This window comes from Lycium barbarum, chromosome 11, assembly GCF_019175385.1.
Source record: "Lycium barbarum isolate Lr01 chromosome 11, ASM1917538v2, whole genome shotgun sequence".
In the NCBI taxonomy this organism is placed as follows: domain Eukaryota; kingdom Viridiplantae; phylum Streptophyta; class Magnoliopsida; order Solanales; family Solanaceae; genus Lycium; species Lycium barbarum.
In genome coordinates, this window is record NC_083347.1 from 37,735,575 (window position 1) to 37,760,807 (window position 25,233).

Consider the following 25,233-nt stretch of genomic DNA (forward strand, 5'->3'; position numbering starts at 1 on the left):
CCTCTGTGTAAGTTTGACCTCCATCTAAAGGCTTTACTATTGTCTGATTCAGTGGCTGCAGTAGCAACCAGTATTGTCCAGACACACAGGTAAGAACCAACAATTTGCTTTGATTTTCTTCTGTCTGCATTTCCACTTAAAATCAAGATGGGTATTTTTGCGTACAACTTCAATGTGGTATCCCCTAATTTTGTTCTTCCAAAAAGACCACTTTTCTCAGAATTTTCTATTCCACAGGTGCGCATTAATTCTACACGCAGGCGCAGCATCACACTTAGAGTTGCTTTCAACATGACACAAAACCCAGGTGAAAATTTTTAGCTTGCTTTCTTGAAAAGAAAAACAAACAGAGTTACAAGGTAGGGTGTGTGGGCTTTTTTCTTATTTTCTAGTGTTTGATCAGTAAGCAAAAAAAAAAAAAATATTATTCCAAGAGTTTATATGAGTATTTATATTTAATTTAGCAAAACACTATGGGGGTGGGATGGGGCGGGGAGGGGATCAGGGGTGGCGGGGGTGGGGGTTGGGAGTGTTGGGTGGGTGGGGAGGAGATAATGAGCTTGAAATGTCACTTGTGGAACTTGTTTTATTTGTTTCTATTAGGGAAGTCATTTTAAAAATGAAATTATTTTTCTAGAGAATATGTTTTCCAAAACATTTGACCAACCAAACATGAGAAAATTGGAAAACATTTTCAGAAAAAGGTTTTTCTCCATACCAAGCACACCCGTAATGAGAAGTGCTTTTCTGTCATGGTTTTCGAGTTTGATAAAATAGGATATACAGTTACTATGGAAAGCACTGGAGAAAGAGGTGCCTTGACAACTAATAACATATTCTGTGACATTCTTCTGTCTACTTATTGATGCACATGTCATGATGTTCAGCAGCTGTGCAGAAGAAAATTACAGTGCTGAACCAACACAAGGAGAAACTAGTTGGTGTATTGCATGATACTGGATCTATGGAGATCGTGGTCTTGTGTCATGGATTCAGATCCTCTAAGGTTTGAACGAGTCCCGATTTACTATTGTTCTTGTGCTTCATTAGCTGTTCTATCGCTTCCTTGAATTTTCTACCGAAGTCATCTAGTCCAGTACCACTGCCATATTTTGAGTAAGTAAGTTATCTTGAATGTTTTAGGTTATGCAGTATGTAGTGTTGTAGCGTGCCACTGCTGTGACATATCTGATTTTATCTCCACCAATACTCTTGAGCTGCTGTAGAGCGATTATGAAATCATCCTAACGAAATAAGTGAATAAAAAAGAGAAGATGTCAGTTATTAATTCAAGAATGAATATATTTGGTGGATGGGTTTAGGAATCAAACTGAATGATGTCAGATTCCCAAGTAGTAGGCTTCGCTAAAATACTCTTGGATAAGATTTTTAGTCTGTATTGTTTTCAGCATCCATTGCTGCTTCGCATCTCTGTTAAGAAAGTTCCCATTGATTTTTAGTTGACTGGTGATTTTCCACGTTGACTTGACCCTGAATGGGGTTTTATTGTTATCAACATTTTCTGGTTCTTTTTGAGGAAAGCAGATCTGGTCGATCGATGCCTTTGGAGAGGCACATTGGGTTATACCACTCAAGCATCAGAATTTTGCCAGTGCTCAACTTCATGATCATTGCAGATCATCGAGTCATACAAGTACCAATATGAGTGGTTGTTTGAGATTATTTGTCTCAGTTCAATGCAAGTGCTTGCAGATTCACCTTCCACTCTGTCAAGAGTAAATTGTTATGACTATATTTGTCATGTCAAGTGATGCTCTAGATAACTATAGTAAAGTTACAACTTTGATTTCGCTGCATTTAAAATTGAACTCTGAACAATTACATCGAGCAAATTATCTTATTTGACTTTTCGGGACTGGATAAAGTTGAAGTCAAATGTTATATAAACTCAGTATAGAGCTATTAGAGATGGACATTTATGGAGGAAAGTATCCTTAAGTTCACAATTGAAACAATTACTGGCTCACTGGCTTTCTTGCATAATTTGACAAGATAATTTTTTTGGTTGAGTTCCACAACAGATGATTTTTTCTCCATACTTATCAGTTTATATGTAGTCTGTTTGATAGTGGGAGATGTTGATGAAGCATCTAAATTTTCATTGTGTTTCTGTTGATAGGACTTCAACACCATGTTGAACCTTGCTTTTGCATTGGAGAAAGAAGGAATCAGTGCATTTCGCTTTGATTTTCCAGGAAATGGGTAAGCCGTTGGTATCAAAAGGACCATCTATATTGTTCGGCAATCTCTAGCTAAAGGGATAGCCTTTTCATTTATTGTTCTGAATGCTCTTTAGGCAGACTACTGTTATTGTTGTGAAGTATCTTCTTCTTATTCATTTTCTTTTTATGAGCAAAGTGTTCAACTTATCTGGTTATCTGAACTAATAGTTAGTCTGTCCCTAATCTATGGTGTCTATTTCTCCCTCATCATTGGTTCAGAGTCAACTGCCTGAAACTGTAGAGGCTTTTTAACTTCCAAATAAACAATAGCTGTGTCTCACCTTTTCCCTAAGGGAAAAAATCATTTCTCCTACAATGTGAGCAGGGTTGGTTAAAACTCTGAAGTCTCTGTATTCCAATGCTTAGGTAGTAAAGTACTGTGCAATACAGACCGGAGACCTAACTAGAGGTCAATGTAATGGTCAAAGTGCAAGATTTTACATCATTTCTATTCCGTCATTCTCATTGATTAACGTCTGCTCTCATCATTTTAGCTTTTCAGAAATTTGTTGTCCCAAATTTCTGGTTGCAGTAACTAACGTTAGTTCGTTCACAATTCTTGGTTGTACATTATCAACTGCTGTCCAGTGAAAGTGAAGGTTCATTTCAGTATGGTAACTACCGTAGAGAGGCGGATGACTTGCATTCTGTGGTTGAATATTTCAATGGAGAAAACCGCAAAGTAACAGCAGTCCTTGGACATAGTAAAGGTGTGTCAGCTTTTGCCAAGAGTTGTATAGTATATCGAGATTATTTTGGGCATTATGGTGTAGAAAGAGGTTTTAAAAGTGAAACTATTATGCTTTAGTTTTTTTTTTTTTGTGATATCTGGACGTGTTAATATTACCTTTTGATATCTTGCATGCATCTTTCTTCTCCCTCATAATCGCATTATGGTTCTTCCTTCATGCAGGGGCAGGGCCATAGTGGTAGTTATGGGTTCAGCAGAACCCACTAACTTTGGCTCAAGCCTTAAATTTATGTTAAAAAATTCATTTAATATGCACAAGTAATCTATCTAGAACCCAATAAGCAAAAAGAACTATGATCTAGAACACATTAACAAAAAATCCTAGCTCCGCCAATCCTATTAAGGTGTAACTGCAAAATCAAAGTTAAAGAAGAAAGAGAAAAGAGAAGAAGCATCTCAATGTGCTAAAATGTGCCAAAGTTAGTTGTTTCTTTTAAATTATATCAGCTACTTGTCATTATAAAAGTATGAGATCAGCTAGCTGTTGTTGTACCCTTTATTAATTGTCCCGAGTACAGACATAAAACATTTTTGATAATGGTAGTGTCTGGATTGCAAAGGACTCTTCATAGTCAGTTCAGCATATAAGCTACTCAACAAAGATATCCAACAGATGGCCAACTGGCCATGGAAGAACATTTGGAAAGTTAAAATACCATACAAAGTATCTTGCTTCTCCTGGTTGATAGCTTGGGAAGTGGTGCTGACACATGACAACCTTAGCAAGAGGAAAATCAATCTTTGTTCAAAGTGTTAATTGTGTGGTGAAGAAGCCGAGACAGTAAGCCATCTATTCCTAAACTGCAGGGTCACAGACATGTTATGGAAGATCTTCATTAGCCTTAAGAGGCATTGTTTGGACAATGCCAAAGAAGATTATTGAAGTCTTGTTTAGCTGGGAAGAAGCAGGAGCAGGAGCAGGATTGATATACAGAGATGGATGGAGGATTGTCCCAGCTTGTATTTGGTGGACAATCTGGAAAGAGAGGAATTCCAGATGTTTTGATGATATTAGCAATTCAGTTCAGATGATTAAGTTGGATTACTTTAGACTCTTTTACTTTTGGTCTAATCAGAGATATATAGGAGATATTGCTTCAATGATAGACACCCATGTTTTTAGTTAGGTTTTTGAAGCAGTTTTTTTTCTTTCACTTGTAAATATGGTTTCAGCACAACCTCAGGTGCTGTTTATATAAATATATACAATATGTTACCTTCTCAAAAAAAAAAAAAAAAAAAAGGTAGTGTCTGGACCATCTTGCGCAACCCTCGACTATTCGACCAGGTGCTTGCTACCTCCCACCAACACAAATACTGGGTAACTCTGTGTACCAATGATTACGCAGATAAGAAGAAGAGAACAGATGGAAAACTAGGTTATAGATTCATTGGTTGGGCCATACGCGGGAAATATAAGCTATAAGAATTTGTGGTTGAATTCACTGCCCCGCAATGAAAAAAGGACAAGCAAGAAGAATTTATATACTTAGGTTTGACTATATATTTTTTTTTTACTTCAATAATAGATAGGAGTAATACAAAGAGTTTGTCAATTCTATGCAAATAACGGTAATTTTTCCCTGCATATTAATTACTGTGGGTCAATAATGATGTACTTTGTTTTGTGCTCTCTTCTTCCTCTGTAAATGACATTACGATAAATATTAGCATTTGTCATGTTCTTGTATGTTGACTAATTATCAGAAATAAACTGTTGCAGGAGGGGATGTTGTGTTTCTATATGCTTCTAAGTATCGTGATGTTCACACAGTCATCAATTTGTCTGGCCGTTATAATCTAGAGAAAGGCATTGCAGAGCGCTTAGGCAAGGACTTTCTGGAACTAATCAAGAAGGATGGCTTCATTGATGTTAAAAATAGAGCAGGTAATGATAGTAAATCTTTATCTTGCTTATGCATGTAAACATTTTCCTCTTTTGCCGGTAGAGTGGAATTCTTCATTTATATAGTTAATGTTAATTCAGATTTTTGAGAATATGTGAAATCTGGTAGAAGATGAATCTCAATATGGGAATGCCACAACTGCTCCTGATTTTCTTGAGTTCTCTATCATGCCTGCGTGTTAACAAGTTTGACGTCTCAGGAGAGATAAATAGTCAAAAGGCACAATTTCTACTGTTTTTTATCCCCTTTTATGCAATTGCTTTCTTTACATTTAGGACTAGTAGTTGAGGAAAGTAAGAATGCAGATATCTAACTCCAATCATGAGGCTTTGTATCTAGTATTACCTTGGTCTCTCTTTGGTTCTTGAGTCAGAGACGCCAATGAACTATAATATTAGCTTAGACAGAGTAGGCTCCAATGACAAGTATGAGCCTCTTGCCCAATATGTTACATGATTATGTAGGCTTCCATGGCCATTTTCTTCCCCATCTATGGTGTAGGTTTTGGAGAGCTGAAAATATGGCTTCTCTGTTTGTAGGAGACGTTGATTACCGTGTTACCGAGGAAAGTTTAATGGATCGGCTTAATACAAACATGCATGATGCATGCCTTCAAATTGACAAAGGATGCAGGTTGGACTGATGTTACTCTCATAATGTCAATACGTTCTCTCTTTGTTTTCATTGCCATCTCTCCAGGTGAAAAAGATTCACTGCAAAACAAAAGTAAGTAAAAGGAAAATAAAGCCACTGAAGAACTTTGTGCAGTTTCATTAGCACTCATGCAAATGGTTTTGCTTACAGTAAAGTTCTATTTAATGCAACTTACAGCAAGGAAACACTCACAATACTTTGCTCTCAACAGCAAGTTAACATCTTCAAAGAGAAGATACTAAGATACTAATAGAATAACTATCTTGCTTTCAGCAGAGTTGTTGCACTGACGAACAAATAATCCATCTTAAGACATTATCTCAAAATCCTAGTTGATCATCTGCATCTGTTATTCTCGTTCTCAGCTAAACAAAATAATGAGAGGCATGACTTTTTTGGGGAAGATGGAGATGTGCATGGACACTAGGAAACACAGAAGAAAGAGATCCGTTAAAATATTGAACTTGAGAAGCTTGAAGCTGTCCTTTATGTTAACCTCTTATTTCTCGGTACAACCAAGCTTTCCTGCTGAAGTTTATATCATTTTGTTCATGCAATTTAACCTGTTTTATTTCGCTCCCTTCCAGTCATTTCTTGGAGCAAAGGGAGTAAATTCTGAGAAAAGAACAGGTCTGCTTAAGCGTTAGAGTCAAGATGCTTAGATCTGTGTTACCGAATAGGTGAAATTTTTTAGTTTGCAGAATGGAGACAATGTTGACATTCACTACATGCATAGAATGAAGCTTCGTTGGAATAGACTATTTTAGATCGTATGATCAATGGACTTCAAGATACTATCACAAAGATAGTTTCGTCAAGTCACAGAAACTTCAGTAGATTGACTATGTATACGGTAAAAATCGGACATATGCTAGACCGGTGAGACCGGAGATCGAGGGAAGAGAAAAACAAGCACGAGCATTTACTTTCTTTCGGACCGGAAAGTGCTTGATTCGAAGAAAGCGAAGGAAATCGTTTGGTCCGGTTTCTCCATAGCCGAGTTGATCGTGGCCGTTGGTCTGGTTGTTCGTGGCCGTTGTCCCGGTTGTTCGTGGCCGTTGGTCCGGGTGATCCGTTGCACAATTGCCACGCGTCAAGACCGTTCTGCCACATTGTACTGCCTGTCGTACGGGTGTCAGACCATACGACCCAACCTTATCCTTTTTAGGGTTTTTCTTTATTCAAAAGGGCTTTATGTTGTATGAGGCCCAAGAGGCATAACTATAAATAGGGGGCATTACCCTACTTTCAGGAGTTGGATTCTTCAGTTCTAGAACATTGTAATAGCAAAATATATAAAATCTCCCCCTCTCATTCTTTGATTTTAGTCCGGATTCAGTGTGTTCTTCTTTAGCTTTATTCAATTAAACAATATTCATATATTATTAAATACATATATTTAGTGCAAACCATCGATTATTATTCACTTGCTCATAGAATATCCATATATATCTTTTTCAACCAAATAGATTAAAGTTCAACCACATATCCTATACCTCACTCTCAAATTTAATTGATTACCTAAATTCGGGGTAAACAGTTTGGCGCCCGCCGTGGGGCTAGGATAATAGTGGTCTTTGGTCTTGATTTCTATCTTACCCGTCAGAACCGAAAATATCTTTTATTCGTCTCTGTGAAAACGGATCAAATGGCTAACAGTGGACAATCTGGTCACGTCAACAACAACGAGATTGTGGCCGAAAATGAAGATAGTGGGCCACGAGGATTACCGGCAAATCCCGCTGACCCGAATCCCGTTAATTCGAGGGAGGGCCTCAACCGGCAAAACACCGTGAATCAGGAGAATGCTGCCCCGCCGGCCACTGATCCTTTAAATACTCACAACTCAATTACTTTGTCCCGGACACAAGGCCGGAAAGTACCGGATACCCCGGATGATAATATTGACTTACGTTTAATTTTTGAAATGTTGCAGGAACAGAGAGCAGCAATTGCTGAATAAGGAATCGCAATAGCCCAGTTGCAAAACAAAAGTGATAAAATGGCCCCGGAGAGGGCGAAAGGTGTTGCTGAACCCAGAAGGGACGAGACGCGAATGGTCGAGAGTAATAGGTCCGGAGCTGGTTCATCCACCGAGGCTCTGAGAATGCTCGAAACTTTGGCGAAGCGGGTAGACTCGACCGAAAAGAGGGTGGAAACATATAACTCTCGGGTGGACCAAATCTCGGGGGTTCCGCCTATTCTGAAAGGACCAGATTCGAAGAGGTACATTCAGAGGCCTTTTCCTTCGAGTGCGGCTCCAAAATTGATCCCGAAGAGGTTCAAGATGCCGGATATCCAGAAATATGACGGCACAACGGACCCTCAGGAACACGTGACTTCATACACCTGCGCTATAAAAGGCAATGATGTGGAAGAGGATGAAATTGAATCCGTGTTGCTGAAAAAGTTCGGGGAAACTCTGTCAAAGGGAGCATTGACTTGGTACGACCATCTGCCTGAGCATTCAATCACTTCTTTCGAAATGCTCGTCGATGCGTTCATAAAAGCTGACGCCGGTGCCAAAAAGGTGCAGGCCCGTAAGGATCCATTTTCCGTATAGCCCAGAGGGATGACGAGTTATTGCGTGAATTTGTCAACCGATTCCAAATGGAACGAATGGAGCTCCCTCCGGTTCCGGAGGAATGGGCTGCACAAGCTTTCACCAAAGGGCTCAATCCTCGGAGCTCGACGGCCTCATTCAAACTAAAGGAAAACTTGCTGGAATACGAGGCTGTGACCTGGGCGGATGTCCATAACTGATACGAGTCGAAGATTCGGGTAGAGGATGACCAACTCGAGCTTCCCCCGGGGCCCATAAATATGAACAAAAGCTCGGAGAGATCGCGAACGAATTACGAACCGGAGTCCAGACCGTCGAGGGAAAGGTATCGGCCATACTCTCATTCGGAAAAGCCAAGCTTCAGGTCGGAAAAATCAAGGGTTGGCCCGAGCCATTTCTCTGGGCGGGGTGATAAACGGGCCGAGCGCTCGTCGAATAGTCGAGGTCTTTTATTCAGGAGCGATGCCGGAAGCTCAGCCAGCAACAAAGACTTGCCGAGGATATCGGAGTACGACTTCAACGTCAACATCGGACCTCGTTTCGGCTATTGGCCGTATCACAGATGTAAGATGGCCAAGACCACTAAGGTCAGACCCGGGGCAACGGGATCCGAGCGTGATGTGTGAAAATCATGGAACCCATGGACACAGAACTGAGGATTGTCGCCAGCTAAGAGAGGAGGTGGCTCAGTTACTGAAGAATGGCCATCTCCGAGAATTGCTAAGTGAACGAGCCAAAGGTCACTACAAGGAAAGGGAGTCTCATAAACGGGCTGGACCAGTAGAGCCTCAGCATATAATCAACATGATAATCGGGGGTACCGATACCCCACGAGGGCCGGTGATGAAACGGACGAAGGTTTCTATTGTGCGTGAGAAGCGCAGCCGGGATTACTTACTTGAGGGTTCCATCTCACCTGAGGGTTCCATCTCTTTCAGCAACGAGGATGCAGAAGGCATCATTTAATCGCACAATGATGCATTGGTAATCTCTGTACTTATTTTTAAAACACAAGTTAAACGTATTTTGATTGACCCAGGTAGCTCGGCCAACATCATCCGGTGGAGAGTGGTCGAACAGCTAAGGCTACTCGATCAGATCGTACCGGTAGCCCGGGTGCTCAGCGGGTTCAACATGGCGAGCGAAACCACGAAGGGGGAGATCTCTTTGCCGGTTAACATTGATGGCACTATCCAGCAAACGGTGTTCTATGTAATCGAATGAGATATGAAGTATAATGCATTGATGGGTAGACCTTGGATACATAGCATGAGGGCCGTGCCGTCGACATTACATCAGCTGCTGAAATTCCCGACTCCGGAGGGGATAAAAACCATCCGAGGTGAACAGCCTGCTGCAAGGGAGATGTTCGCGGTCGAGGAAGCGACACCTCAGCCCAAAAAATCGGATCAAAAGGAAGAAGATTCAACCGGGGAAAAGGATACCAAATAGCAACTAAAGCACACGGGTTCAACAACGGAGCAGAAGGGGTCGGATCCAAGATATGAAGAGGATGATTTCGGTGTACCCAGATCTTTCGTCTTGCCGGATGACTCGGATGCGACCAAATCAACAGTAGAGGAATTGGAGCAAATCACCTTGTCCGAATGTCTACCGGACAGAAAGGTATACCTGGGCACGGGGTTAACCTCGGAGCTCAGGAACAAATTAATTAAATTTCTTCGAGCTAATGCCGATTGTTTTGCATGGTCCTATATAGATATGACAGGTGTGCCACCAGAAGTAACAACTCAAAAGCTCAGCTTAGACGGGAGGTTTCCCTCGGTGAAGCAGAAGAGAAGGCTCATGGCAGAGGCGAAACACGCCTTCGTAAAGGATGAGGTAATGAAGCTTTTAAAAATAAGCTCTATTCGGGAGGTAAAGTACCCGGATTGGCTGGCTAACGTAGTAGTGGTGCCGAAAAAAGGTAATAAATTTCGAATGTGCGTTGATTATATGGATCTAAACAAAGCATGCCCGAAGGATTCATTTCCGTTGCCTCACATCGATAGAATGATCGATGTAATGGCCGGGCATGAGATGTTAAGTTTTCTCGATGCTTACTCCGGGTATAACCAAATCCGGATGCACCCGGAGGATCAAGAGAAAACATCCTTTATTACCCGGTATGGGGCTTATTGTTACAATGTCATGCCTTTTGGATTAAAAAATGCTGGTGCAACTTACCAACGCCTAGTTAATGGAATGTTCGAAGAATAAATAGGGAAAACAATAGAAGTTTATATTGACGACATGGTGGTTAAGTCCCTGGAAACAGAGGACCATTTAAAGCATTTGCAGGAAACCTTTTGTCATGACCCAGCTATGGGCCGCAACGGTTACCCGGGGCTAACCACCGAGCACCGCTCGTTCCATTTCTCATCATGCTCATTTGGCTCTTTTATCACATTTATACTCAAATTGTAGGAAAATCATATTTCATATGGAAACATAAATACTTTTATATACATATGCCTCTCGGCCATCAAAATAATATATATTCATAATATCCTCTCGTGAGACCATCTAACCCACACTGCGTATCTACGAGCCTCTACTGGAGTACTGAACATGAAGACGGGACAAGACCCCGTCATGCCCGAAATACATATACATGAATATACACAAAAGAATGATCAAGCACCTCCAGAACAAAGGAGTGCTTTCAATTAGCTAGCAACTACTACGGATCTGGGTCAAGCTCTCCTCCCTGTTTACCTGTGGGCATGAACACAACGTCCAAAGAAAACGGACGTCAGTACGAACATTGTACTGAGTATGAGAGGCATAAACAATGAAATAAGACAATGATACAAAGGCAATATCAATATGAAACATCTGTATCTGACTGTCAAATATAAAAGAAATAATGCATGCTGTCTTACTCATACTCATCGTCATATCATATATGCATAAATGTATAAGCTGCCCGTCCATATCGGATCGGTGTGATAATCATAACACTAGCCTGCGTCCAGGCCAGTGTTGTTAAAGGCGAGCGCCTTCTCGCCTTTGGCGAGAGGCGTGGCGTGGCGAGGCTGCTGCGCCTTTTATGGCCATGGCGAGCAGACCTTCAAAAGGCGCGCCAATGGCGAGAAAGACGCTAATGGCGCCAAGGCGAGGCGCCCAGTTATGGCGAGGCGAGCAGGCCTTTAAAAAAAAAACAATTAAAAGAAGTGGAGGACGGAAATAAAAATAACAGCTAGGGTTTTTTGTTTGCCTCCTCCTCTCTTCTCCTTCAAGGTTTCAGGTACGTCTCTTTCTCCTTCTTCTTTTTTCTTCAGTTCTTCTTCTTTCTTCCTCCTGTATTTTCGACTTCTGCTTCTTCTTATGTTCTTCTTTTTTTCCGGCGACAACTGGCCTATTTCCGGCCACCTCTGTTTTTTTTTTCCTTCTTCTATTCTCTTCTTCTTTTTCTGTTTTTTCTCCTCTGTCTTTTTACCCTCTGTTTTTTTCTCCTCTGTTTTTTGCTCTGTTTTTTTCTCCTCTGTTGTTTGCTCTGTTTTTTCCTCTGTTTTTTTTTCTTTGTTTGGACCAGTGAGGCAGTGGTTGTTTTGTTCCTATTTTTTCTGTTCAATAATTGTTTAAATTTTGTTATACAGTTATAAACAGTAGGTTCAAATTCAATGGAATCGTCGGACGCTAGAAAAAAAGACATAGGTTGGAATTATGGTACCAAAGGCCCAACAAAAGATTCAGTCACATGTATCTTTTGTCGAGGCACTTTCAATGGTGGAATTACTCGACACAAACAACATTTGATTGGTGGCTACAAAAATGTAAAAAAATGTGCAATTTGTCCGCCTGAAATTAGGGAAGAAGTAAAAAAGTATGTTGAAAGTAAACAGTTGTTAAAAACTCAAATGTTGCACCAAGCATCCTTGGCTAATCTCTCTGATGAAAATGATGCCTCTTGGCCCTCCTCTCTCAAAAACTCAAAAAATGTCATCCCATTATCATCCACGGCACGGACTGCCAATGTGAAAGGTCCCATGAATCTTTATTACCCGCAAACATCAAAGGGGAAGGGAAGCAGTAGCACGGCAGCGTCTGATGCATCCAAGAAGTTGCTAAGAGATCGCGCTGTAAGTGCTTTTGCAATATGGATATATGATGCAGGGCTCCCTTTTAATTGTGTAAATCACAAAAGTTTTGATAAATACATTGAGGTCATAGGACAATATGGCCCAGGAATGAAACCTCCTACCTATCATGAAATTAGAGTTACTCATCTAAAAAAAGAGGTGGAGAAGATAGATGAGATTATTGAGGAACATAAATTGAAATGGACAGAGTTTGGGTGTTCAATTATGATGGACAAGTGGACAACACGAAATGGAAAAATGATCATCAATATTTTGGTCAATTCTCCATTAGGTAGTGTGTTTCTTGGGTCAGTCGATGCTAGTGATGAATCTACAAATTCACCAAGATGTTCAACTTGTTTGAGAAGACTATTAAGCAAATTGGACCGGAAAATGTTATACAAGTTGTTACCGATAATGCTAGCGAGAATGTTAAAGCCGGTGACATGATGATGGGTGTGTACCCGCACATTTATTGGACTCCATGTGTTGCCCATTGTATCAATTTGATGTTTGGTGACATCTTCAAAATAAACCCGTATGCTTCAGGTGAAAAAAAAATAGCTCTAACTTTCTTTATAGCTTGTACTATATGCTTATTACTTATTACTTAGCTACTAAAATATTCCGTTTTACAGTTTTTCATAAGGCCATTAAGATACATTCTTACATAGCAATGAGGCCATTGTTGTTGAACATGATGAGAAGATATACAAACCAAAGAAATTTGGTGAAACCGGCTAAGACAAGATTTGCAACGGCCTTCTTAACTTTGCAATCTTTTTACATGCAAAAGAAAAACTTGAGAACTATGATCTTCTCAACCGAATGGACAGAAAGTAGATTTGCAAAGGAACTTTTGGGAAAAGAAGTTGTTAGACATCTTACTTCTACATCTTTTTGGAATGATGTTGTTAGGGCACTTAAAGTTGATTCTCCTTTGATAGTAGTGCTTCGCTTGGTGGATGGAGAAAAAAACCCATCAATGGGCTATATTTATGAAGCAATGGATAGAGCCAAAGAAGCTATTGAAAAGGGTTTTCATGGTGATCGGAAGCAATATGAGAAAGTTTTCGAAATCATTGATCGGCGGTGGACGGACCAACTTCATAGACCTTTGCATGCAGCAGGCCATGTTTTGAACCCGGGAATGTTTTACACTAATTATCAAAATAAGACTTTATCAACAGAAGTGTGGGAAGGTTACCTTGAATGTGTTGGTAAGATGGTCCCTAATGCAACACAAGATGCTCTCGTCAAAGAGCTTCATACGTATAAACATGCATTGGGGACTTTTGGTATGCCTCAGGCTATAAGAAACAGAGACAAAACATCCCCTTGTAAGTGGGTTGATTTAGTTATTTTTATAGCTTTACTTAAGTTATTTGACTTATTTATAATTATTAAACCTTTAATTTTTTTTTTATAGCTGAATGGTGGTCGGTATTTGGTAATCATACTCCAAACTTGCAACAGCTTGCCATAAGAGTATTAAGTTTAACTTGTAGCGCATCCGGATGCGAGAGAAATTTGAGCGTGTTTGAACATGTGAGAAGAAGATTTATTATATTCTAATTTCTATATACATTATTATTAGTATCTACTAATTAGTTTCTACAACTTATGCGCAGATTCATACCAAAAAGAGGAATAGGCTTGAACTATCGCGTCTCAACAATCTAGTGTACATTAAGTACAATAGAACATTGAGGCGTCGTTATGATGTTGGCGATACCGTTGATCCAATTTTGTTGGATAATATTGACGAAGCAAATGAATGGTTAATTGGATGCCCCCAAAATGAAGAAGAGGAACTAGTATATGAGGGATGTGATCTTGATTGGGGTACTGTTTCTAGGGCGTCTGGAGTTGAGGAGAATATCTATGGTCTTAGGGGCGGTTCTTCAAGTTCAAGGTCACATAACAAGGGCAAAGGAGTAGCTACTATTGCTAGAAGCTCAAGTCGGTCTCGGTGCTTAATTGATGAAAACTCCGAGTCCGAGACCGAGACCGAGCCCGAGGAGGAAGAAGATGAGGAGCAATATAATGTTGAGAATCTTGGATATCAAGAATTTGGAAATCTTAAAGATCTTGAATTTGAATAGACTTTTAGTATTGCACTATTGCTTTAATTTTAGTGTTGCTTATCTTGTCACTTATGAATTATTGAGTCATTGACTCATTCAAGTTCTAAACTTTTAGTATCTACTATCTACTTTTAATTTTTGAATTGAAATATTTGCTAATATGTTATTGCTAGTGAGATTTTGATTATTTACATATGCAATTAAATATTTTAATTTTTTGGTATTTATTGGCGCTGCACTTCAAAAAGGCGAGCGCCTCGCCGCGCGCCGCGCCTTAAGGCGAGGCAGGCCCTTGTCGCCTTTTGTCGCCGCGCGCCGTCCAAAACACTGGTCCAGGCCTCCCGCGTCCGGGGTATCATCTCATGCCGCCCACTAGTGGTGTCTGCCCATGCCATCTGGCCATGGTGTATACGCTGCCCGCCTTAGCGGTGACTGCCCGGCCATATAGGCGCGGTGTTATATCACAATATGCTCATGATAATATACTCATCATAATATGTTTATCATAGTACATGCATAAGGCTCAAGGACAACTATACTTTATCGGGGTGACGTAAGGTCGTGATCCCCGAATTTCATTACGGAGCATTCATTGACATTCTGCCTCACCTTGAAGGAATTAGCATATAAGGTGAGTGTACGCAATAAATAACATCATAAGATCATCATATCATACATTTTAGAATCTCCATACTTTAACTCATAATCATCATTATAGGACTCATAGCACATCTCTTATCTTGTGTAGCTATTCATGGACATAGACTTTTAGCTTTCCGGAATGTAGGAATTCATGAAGAGGAAAGAAAGTCGTGCTATAGGATTCATGCCATTAGAAAGAAAGGACTAGCCTCACATACCTTTCTCGTTTAATTAGTCTATCGTTCGCTTGTTCTCCTTCAAGGCGTACGTTCTACCTTCAAGAGAGAATTCGCATTAACGTTAGTTAATCGACTATAAGAACGCGCTACTATTTCTAGGGGAAATTGAACAGCATTTCCTTTGTTTATACTACTTTCCCCACATTTTATATCAACTCTCAAACGTTCATAACAACATTCTCAATATGATAGACAACACTCATCATTCGTTTACAATATCCGTATTTCACAATTTGTCTTCAATTTCTCCATAATCATGGTCATGGTTCATTATTGCATTTTTCTCACATAGGATACTTTTTCCATGTTCTAAATGTCATTCATAACATTTTTATAATCACAAATTATCAATGACCGTGGCTCAATTCAAACCTTTACTCAACATTGCTACTATTCACACTTTCATGATCCATTTCTTACATCCTTCTATAATCCAAGTGTTTCAACTCTTCCATACGCTAAACAACATGTAAATGCCATAAAACTTACCTTAGATGTTGTAGGAACAAGCCTTGAGTGGTATTACTCTTCTTGCACCAAAACCCTAGTTTACTTCTCTTGAAATTTCTTAACTTGGATGAACTTTGATGAGTTCCACACACTTGATTCACTTGGACTCTTGATATTGATCTTTGATTTCCTTTGTTTTCTTGTAGATGAAGAGTAGAGAATATTCTAGAGGTTTCTAGAGAGAAGTAACGTGGAAATGAAATGAATTAATGAGCTTGGGTCTCCTTTTTAATGACTTAAAATCTAATCCGAAATGAACAGTAGTTGAAGTGCACAGTGGTCGTAAACCCAGTTTACGGTCCGTATTCCAGTTTACGGTCCGTATTCTGCGGGCGTATTTAAGCATAACAGAACCAGAAAGGTAGGCTAAGGACATGGTGGTTTATGACTCAGTTTACGGGCCGTATTTCAGTTTGCGGTCCGTATTTCAAGTCGTTTTTAACCATTTAAGTCTTTGGCAGAAAGTTAAAGTTTTGTAAGTTGAAATACGACATGGTAGTTTACGGGCTGTATACCACTTTGCGGTCCGTATTTCATTTTACGATCGACTGGGCCGAAGTGCAAATCTGCAACTTTCACGTCTTCAGAACCTATAATTAGTCATTGTGGAGCATAACTTATCTCTTATTCCCATTGCCTTTGAAATCTTACTTAGGGTCGTCAAACGTCATTCCCTTCTGATTAAAACATCGTATACTCGTATTCTTCGTTAGTCTATTCACTGTACGAGATGGGAAATTTCTGAGGTGTAACACTTTTGATGTACTCCGCAAGTACAACATGAAGCTTAACCCGGAAAAATGTGCCTTCGGTATCCGGTCCGGTAAATTTTTGGGTTTCATGGTATCAAACCGGGGAATTAAAATTAACCCGGATAAGATCAAATCCATCGAGGATATTGAGGTGGTGAATAACGTCAAAGGAGTGCAGAGGCTCACTGGAAGGATAGCGGCGCTGAGTCGTTTCATATCGAGGTCCTCGGATAAGAGTCATCGCTTTTTCTCCTTACTAAGGAAGAAGAACGACTTCGTTTGGACACCGGAGTGTCAAAGAGCTTTGCAAGAATTGAAGAGGTAATTGTCCAGCCCGCCGCTACTGCGCACACCAAAAGCGGACGAGCAGCTTTTTCTCTACCTTGCCGTCTCCGAGGTAGCGGTAAGTGGTGTTTTGGTCCGAGAAGAATCAGGTACGCAATTCCCCATATACTATGTGAGTAGAACTTTAGGGGATGCGGAGACCCGTTATCCCCACTTGGAAAAGTTGGCATTGGCATTGGTAAGCGCTTCTAGAAAGCTCAAGCTTTACTTTCAATGCCATCCGATATGTGTAGTGACTACTTACCCCCTAAAAAACATCATGCATAAACCGGAATTATCGGGTAGACTAACTAAATGGGCCGTAGAGATTAGCGGATATGATATCGAATACAAGCCTCGGACGGCCATCAAGTCCCAGATCTTGGTCGATTTTATGACGAACTTCACCCCGGCTATGGTCCCTGAGGTTGAGAAAGAACTTCTGCTAACCTCGGGGAAAGCTTCGGGTATTTGGTCGCTACACACGGACGGAGCCTCGAACCTCAAAGGTTCCGGGCTAGGAATCATCCTTAGAACCCCCGCCGGGGATGCCGTTCGACAATCCATTAGAACTGTTAAATTGACTAACAATGAAGCCGAGTATGAGGCTATGATTGCAGGTTTGGAATTAGCCCGGAGTATGGGGGCCGAAATAATCGAGGCAAAGTGCGATTCTGTCTTGGTCGTCAACCAGGTGAATGGCGTCTTCGAGGTCAAGGACGAACGGATGCAAAGGTATCTGGAAAAAATCCAAGTGATACTACACCGGTTTAAAGAATGGACCATGCAGCATGTACCGAGGGAGCAAAACAGCGAAGCCGATGCATTGGCCAATTTGGGATCTTCGGTCGAAGGGGAAGAAATCAACCCCGAGACTACGGTGCACTTGATGAATTCAGCGATAGAAAACGGGCATGTCGAAATAAACACAATGGGTTTAACTTGGGATTGGCGCAACAAGTACGTCTACTACTTGCGAGACGGAAAATTCCCGAGTGACCCAAAAGAATCACGGTCACTAAGGACAAAAGCTGCGCGTTTTTGCTTGGTAGACGGCCAACTGTATCGACGGTCTTTCTTCGGACCCCTGGCCAAGTGTTTGGGTCCCGGAGAAACGGAGTATGTGATGAGAGAAGTGCATGAGGGGACCTGCGGCAACCACTCCGGTGCTGAAGTCCTGGTCCGAAAAATTGTCAGAGCCGGTTACTACTGGAACCGGATGGAGGAAGATTCAAAGAATTTTGTTCGGAAATGTGACGGATGTCAAAGACATGCCCCGATGATTCATCAACTCGGGGAGTTGCTGCATTCGGTGGTGTCACTTTGGCCTTTCATGAAGTGGGGAATTGACATTGTTGGTCCACTGCCATGGGCACCAGGTAAAGCCCGTTTTATTTTGTTTATGACTGACTATTTCTCCAAATGGGTTGAAGTGCAGGCCTTCGAAAAAATTAGAAAGAAGGAAGTCATTGACTTCATATGGGACCACATCATTTGTCATTTCGGCATCCCAGCCGAGATAACTTGTGATAATGGTCCTCAGTTCGTCGGCGGCGAAGTCAATGATTTTCTCGAAGGGTTGAAGATCAAGAAAATCGTATCAACTCCATATCACCTGTGTGCGAACGGACAGGCGGAATCCACGAATAAAACAATAATTCAAAATTGAGGAAAAGACTTGAAGCGTCAAAGCATCACTGGAGGGAAGTACTACCGGAGGTATTGTGGTCTTACAGAACCACATCGAAATCAAGCACGGGAGGCACCTTTCTCGTTGGTCTACGGGGCCGAAGCCCTCATTCCCGTAGAAGTTGGTGAACCGAGTCTCCGGTTCAGGTATACCACCGAGAAGTCAAACGAGGAGGCCATGGCCGTAAAACTCGATCTCACGGATGAACTTCGCGAACACGCGTTGGTCCGTATTGCAGCCCAGAAGCAGAGAATGGAAAGGTACTACAATCGGAGAGCCAATTTTCGACATTTCCAAGTTGGAGACTTGGTGCTTCGGAAGGTTACCTTGAACACCAAGAATCCCAACGAAGGAAAACTGGGTCCGAACTGGGAAGGACCGTACAAGATAACCGAGGTAACAGGCAAAAGATCGTATCAGCTGGAATCCATGGACGGGCAACGGTTGCGTAATAACTGGAATGTGGCTCATTTGAAGAGATACTACTGCTAAGGTATGGACACCTCGTGTTTTTCTATTAACCCTTTTCTTTTTTGCAGGAAGTCAAGTACCGGATAAAGTTAGAATCTAGGTCTGAAAACACGTGTTGCACTCTTTTCCTTAGTACGGTTTTGTCCTAAAATGGGTTTTTCGACAAGGTTTTTAATGAGGCAACAAGTACAACGTGTTACTTGACAAAGACAAGGACAAACACCCAGAAACTCGGGGCCACACCCTACGAGTGGGGACTTGATAGTGCTTACCCCATCTTGCAGCTCGGGTAATCACTAGGGGACTACTATACCCACATCGAGGTTTACCCCGGTTAATCGAAAACGGAGGAGCTCAACAAACCAAAACCGGACCTTCTGTATTAGGTTCCGATGTAAGGACCAAACGATCAGAATGAATCGTGTCCACTTAGTATTTGCTACGGCAAAACCAAGACTGGACCTTCTGTATTAGGTTTTGATGTAAGGACCAAACGATCAGAACGAATCATGTCCATTTAGTATTTGCTACGGCAAAAGCAGAAGGAAGCGGAAAAAATTCTCATATCATGTACGCACAAATACTTGCAATATAAAGATTATCGAAAAGTTCGGATTACTGTATTTCGGATGTCTTCTTGTTAAAACACCCTACCCCGGTGATCACAGCCGTATTTCGGCATCGCTTCATTCATATACCCTATTCCGGGCACTACGGTCGAAATTCGACAAAGGCAACAAGGTCACAATAAACCGAGCCAAAATCTCTAAACACCCTCGAATGGGGACTGCTACATCAAAATTTGCTAAGGCTGGGATTCAGGTGTCTGAACCTAATCTATGACAAGCGAATAGCAGAAAAATACTGGCCCTAGAAAATGTCTAACGTGATTCGGAGATATCTGAATTCACAAAGCATTAGATAAGTCCCACGGGCAAACCACTCGGTCAGATTCCCGGACAAAACATACCGGACGAAGAGAAAAGCCAATACTTAGGCAGTCCAAAATAATGACTCCGAGTCGTTGCTTGTCCTAAAACGGACCGGCAATTGGGGAAAAAGTCATAAGCATTTGAGCAAAAGAAATAAAGAAAATCAAGAAAAATGCATATTCCATTTATATAAGGTTTTTACACCAGAGACCCTTACGAGGTCGGAAAACAAAAATCAAGCCAAAAAAGGCAAAAAACAAAATAAAGGCTGACTACAGGCCCTGGTCTATCCGGTATGGTTGGATCCGGAGTGTTCGGACACTGTTCGCTCAGAATCTTCGGAGTCAGTATCGAGGGCTCTCTTAGCTTCTTCCTCGACCCTTTTAGCTTCGAATATCAGGGTCGGAAGATCCGCAAAGCCATGCCCGGCTTGCTCAAGGGTGACCCTCCGAGACTTCCACCGTTCATACTCCACCGCAATCGTAGTATGAGCCTCGGCAGCTTCCACACTCCTAAGGGCTTCTGCCAAATCAGCCTCAGCCTGGGTTAGCTTTGCCACCAGTTCATCCTGCTCTTCATCGAAGACCCTTTGGATTTGAGTGGCCGACTCGAGCTCGGCTTTGAGAAGATCATTAGCCTCGGCTGTCTCCTCGAGTTCGATTTTCAGCTCATCACATATTCGGGCCCTGTCCTCTGCTTTACGCTCAAACACCCTCATCCACTCCTTGTACTTGGCACTCTCGGATTCAAGCAGCTGATGCCTTTCGGCCATGCTCACGGCATCGGACTTGACCAAGTAAAGCCCCCCCCCCCCCCCGGAGTTGAGAGATAGTGGCTTCAAGCTCACCAAGCCTTGAGGAAAAACGAGCGTTGTCCTGGCTAAGGCGGACCTTGTCCGCTTCAAGAAGCTGGTTTTTCTCGACCATCTCGGCCAACTCATTCTTTAATCGAAGGTTTTCGGCCTTCGACGCGTCGAGCTCGGGTTGAAGGTTGGAAAGAGTAACTGCTCGGTTTAATTCATCATCCTTCACCCGCAAAAGGTGTTGGAACTTCTCCGTTTCTCGACCTTGGGCATCCAGCTGGCCCTTGAGATCGTCAACTTCTTGCTGAGCACGGACGAAAGCCTCATTAACAAGCACCACACTCTGCAAAAGAAGCAAGTTAAAACTCGGATAAACCAGAAACTAAAGTTCTCAATGAATTATGCAAGGATGGCTGATAAACTTACTCGATTGCCCGCGTGCATGCCCTCGTTAATGAGACACTGCCAGGGGACTCCATTCCTTCCGTTTGTCCGAGTCCGAGACGAGTGGCCTCAGGTAGCTTGCTACTCCCACCGGACGCGACAAAAAGCTGCAGTCCTCGGGTACGGTGATTACGGCCGATCTGGTCCTCCTAGGTTCCACGCTCGGGGTCGGGAAGACACGCACCAAGCTATCCCTAGCTCCAGTCTTGGTGGTCCGGCTAGCCGCCCTCGTGGCTCGAGGGATCGGGAGATGTCCAAAACGGGCAGCTTCGCCGGTAGCAGGAGGAGTGTCTGAGAACATGTCATCAAAGTTATCTGACCTTGAAGCTGGAGTTGGAGAACTCGGGCCGGCCTCAGCAGCCTCTGTAGAGGCGGGGATCTCGGAAGGTGCGATGGTCTCATAGCCGGGCAGTGGGCCCACATCCACTGGAACTTCGGTCTCGGGGACCGGCTCAGCCCTCAGATCGGTCTCGGGTGCACGCCCGGACCTTCTGGTCCTTTGCAGGGGGGTTTCCTCGGATGAACCATCACCTGAAATATCGACAAATTCAATCGACCGTAGAGGAGTCGGGTAACGAATTTCTTCCCCACCTGTGTGCAAGGCTGGAGCTGACGGTCCTTCCCCGGCTGAAGGGAGGGATGAAATGGTGGTACCCTCCTCTGGAATAGATGCAATGGGAGGGGTCACACCGATCCTCTGGACGAGGAACTCGGGCTCTGTTTCATCTCTTAGAGTCTGAACAACGCTCCTCGCCTTCTTCTTCGGTTTCTGCCCTTTGTCAGAGGGCTTCTTTCTCTTGTTAGCGGTTGCAATGATACGAGATGTACCTGCTGAATCGAACTCGGGTGCCGACGCAACGGGTTCGGCCGCTGGCTCCGGTCTTGGGTTCACCGAGCCCTTGGGTAAACCTGAGTGACAAAGATGTTAAAAAGGGAAAGGTAGAAAATGCAATGAATACCGATAGAAGCAAAGTATTACCGTGGTTGTGAGCGACCCATCGGCCACGCAACAGGAATCCCTATGTCCGTGCTTCGTGGGTATGTTGGCTGAGGAGAGCACTAACCCAATCGTTGATGTTCCGGACAGTCGGAGGTATCCACGCCACGACTGGTGTAAAGAAGGGAACAAATGGTGAATGTGAGAGGACTAGTGTTTGACAAAGCATTCAATAGCAATTATTAAAAGAATTGAGACTTACGATTATCATTCCACCTCTCCGGGAAGGGCATGTAGTTGGCCGGAATAATGTCTGCGGTCCTCACCCGGACGTAACGCTCCAGCCAACCCCGGTCTCTATCTTCGTCCATCTTCGAGAAGATTGGGTTCCGGCTTCACTTAGCGAGCTTTATTACACCTCCCCGGAACAACCTCGGGGAGTATAACCGGATGAAGTGAGCCAGCGTGAACTCCTTTTTCAAGTTATTGGCCAACAGCTGGAGGCAGGCCACGGTCCTCCAGACAATCGGACCAATCTGGGCCAGGGTCACATTGTAAGTCCGGCACATATCTAGAATAATCGGGTCGATCGAGGGGTCGAGCTTGAGAGTGAAAGGGTAGGTGTAAACGTCTAAGAAGCCCTCCTGATGGTCGGTGATTGATTCATCAGGTCCGGGGGAAAAAACTTGTACCGGACGGTTATCCCATTCGCAATCAGTCCGGACTAGATCGAGTTTGTCCTCGGTAATGGACGAAGGGTACCATCTTACTTCAAACCCTCTATCGGAAACCAGAGAAGGTTTTTCAACCTCGAAATCCTTGTTATAGTTGGGTTTGGACGGTACAATGTCCAAAGCGGTGGGCTCAAAGACGATTTTTCCCTTGGGTTGAGAAGTTGGCTTGGTTCCTTGAGAAGAAACCGAGGGAACATCATGGGAGGTGGTTTCGGTGTTAGCAGACATTTGGAAGTTATGAAGGAGATTTGGCGGATTCGAAAAAGAAGTTAAAAAATAGAAGCAGTCAAGAAAAATTCGACATGGTAAGAGTAGGAAGAAAAAAAAAGCAGCACTTTCTAAACAAGAATAGCTAAAGAAGTTGGTGGAGTTGGTTTCCTCTCACGCAATATAAGCAACGAATCAGCAAAAAATATGAGATGAAGGATGATTAGAAGTGATGAAATGAAGAGATAAAACAGAGAAGTGTGAAGTGAAATGAAGATGTAAAATGGAAAAATGAAGAAGTGAAGGGCGTTATATAGATATGGGATCGAGGCGGTTTCAAATCCCAGCCAACCGGGGGATGCCACGTGTCCCATAATTAATGAGAAGTGACTTGAAACGACGTGCGTTACAGCGGTTGTCAGAGCTGACCATCCGGATGAGACACGTGGCTGATGATAGAAGGACGTGATGCAACTGTTCCCGCCAAAATGAAAAGATAATAACGAGCATATGGAGCCACCGGTTTCCTGATTCATCCACTTCCCGTTACTCCGATAAAACTACGGTCCGGAGAGTGTGGGGACTATCTGTATATGGTAAAAATCGGACATATGCTAGACCGGTGAGGCCGGAGATCGAGGGAAGAGAAAAACAAGCACGAGCATTTACTTTCTTTCGGACCGGAGAAGTGCTTGATTCGAAGAAAGCGAAGGAAATCGTTTGGTCCGGTTTCTCCATAGCCGAGTTGATCGTGGCCGTTGGTCCGGTTGGTCGTGGCCGTTGTCCCGATTGTTCGTGGTCGTTGGTACGGGTGTCAGATCGTACGATCCAACCTTATCCTTTTTAGGGTTTTTCTTTATTCAAAAGGGCTTTATGTTGTATGAGGCCCAAGAGGCATAACTATAAATAGAGGGCATTACCTTACTTTCAGGGGTTAGATTCTTCAGTTCTAGAACATTGTAATAGCAAAATATATAAAGAGCCCGTTTGGATTGGCTTATAAGTTGCTTATAAGTTGTTTTCAGTTTTTTTGAGTGTTTGGCTGGCCAGCTTAAAGTCATTTTGTGCTTAAAATAAGCTCAAAAAAATAATTGGGCCCATTTGACTTAACTTAGCTAAAGCAGCTTATAAGCTGTTGAAAACAGCTTATAAGCTAAAAAAAAAGTAGTCTAACTTATTTTTTTTGGCTTATAAGCTGTTTGCAGCTTATAGGCATAAGCCCATCCAAACAGGCTCAAAATCTCCCCCTCTCATTCTCTGATTTTGGTCTGGATTCAGTGTGTTCTTCTTTAGCTTTATTCAATTAAACAATATTCATATATTTTAAATACATATATTTAGTGCAAACCATCGATTATTATTCACTTGCTCATAGAATATCCATATATATCTTTTTCAACCAAATAGATTAAAGTTCAACCACATATCCTATACCTCACTCTCAAATTTAATTGATTACCTAAATTCGGGATAAACAGACTAGTCAAAATATTGTAAATACTGATAAAATTTATTACAATTGCATTTTTATTGAATTGTGTTGAAAACTGGTGGTGATGGTTCTACCTCAGAGTAACATTGCTTTCATCTCTACTGTTGGGATTATATTTCTGGTTTTCACCTTGAATACATCATAGACTTGCTCAGATCTAAACTGATGAAATTGAACTTGTACAGGGTATTGACAGTTCATGGGTCCGCTGATGAAATTATTCCAGTGGAAGATGCTTTAGAATTCGATAAAATCGTACCAAACCACAAGTTACATATCATCGAAGGAGCCAATCATAGCTATACGTCACACCAAGCTAAGTTATCGCCTGTGATCTTGCCATTCATAAAGGAAGGTCTGCAACAGAACTAGGATACTATATAGGTACTTTGGGATGCTACTACTGTTGAAGTTCTGGGTTTACGTAGCTCTGGGAACAGGCTATTACAATCCAACTTGTGCAAATGAAACTACTGGCAGGGTGTTAGCTGAACTTGTCAGTGTAATTCAAAACTTGGGGATTCTTCATACTAGATATTGAACTTCAGCAGATTCAGTATGAGATGAACGTGTAACCCGATGAACTAGAGAACGTCTGTTGCACTTAAATGGCATTTGGATTTGTATCTTGAGCTTGCAAAATAAAGGATTGTAAAACTGCAGACACCCACATTTTATCTTTTCTATGTTGACTGTTTGTCATGTCAATTTTATAACAATAATAATACGTGTTTCACACTATTTCAGCGAACACCGAGTTCAACTTG

The 25,233-nt window shown here is 42.2% G+C and overlaps 2 protein-coding genes across 9 annotated transcripts; both read left to right on the forward strand.

Annotated features, from left to right (window-relative positions):
* On the forward strand, positions 1–25,217 carry LOC132616823 (uncharacterized). 5 transcript variants are annotated; one of them, XM_060331514.1, is made up of 8 exons: positions 1–89; positions 238–307; positions 888–1,006; positions 2,141–2,223; positions 2,832–2,953; positions 4,718–4,882; positions 5,441–5,534; positions 24,652–25,217. In XM_060331514.1, the coding sequence occupies exons 2-8, from the start codon at positions 292–294 to the stop codon at positions 24,836–24,838; spliced, it is 786 nt and encodes a 261-aa protein (XP_060187497.1). In that variant the 5' UTR covers positions 1–89; positions 238–291; the 3' UTR covers positions 24,839–25,217. The 5 variants fall into 5 exon arrangements, with proteins under 5 accessions (XP_060187497.1, XP_060187500.1, XP_060187498.1 ...); XM_060331517.1 differs by having other exon boundaries at positions 8–89; positions 891–1,006; XM_060331515.1 differs by having other exon boundaries at positions 89–151.
* LOC132616821 (uncharacterized) lies at positions 5,541–19,647 on the forward strand. 4 transcript variants are annotated; one of them, XM_060331511.1, is made up of 3 exons: positions 5,541–13,543; positions 13,633–13,751; positions 13,835–19,647. In XM_060331511.1, the coding sequence occupies exon 3, from the start codon at positions 17,038–17,040 to the stop codon at positions 18,424–18,426; it is 1,389 nt and encodes a 462-aa protein (XP_060187494.1). In that variant the 5' UTR covers positions 5,541–13,543; positions 13,633–13,751; positions 13,835–17,037; the 3' UTR covers positions 18,427–19,647. The 4 variants fall into 4 exon arrangements, with proteins under 4 accessions (XP_060187494.1, XP_060187495.1, XP_060187496.1 ...); XM_060331512.1 differs by having other exon boundaries at positions 5,541–6,064; positions 6,143–13,751; XM_060331513.1 differs by having other exon boundaries at positions 13,835–14,634.
* Positions 25,218–25,233: the final 16 nt, after the last annotated feature.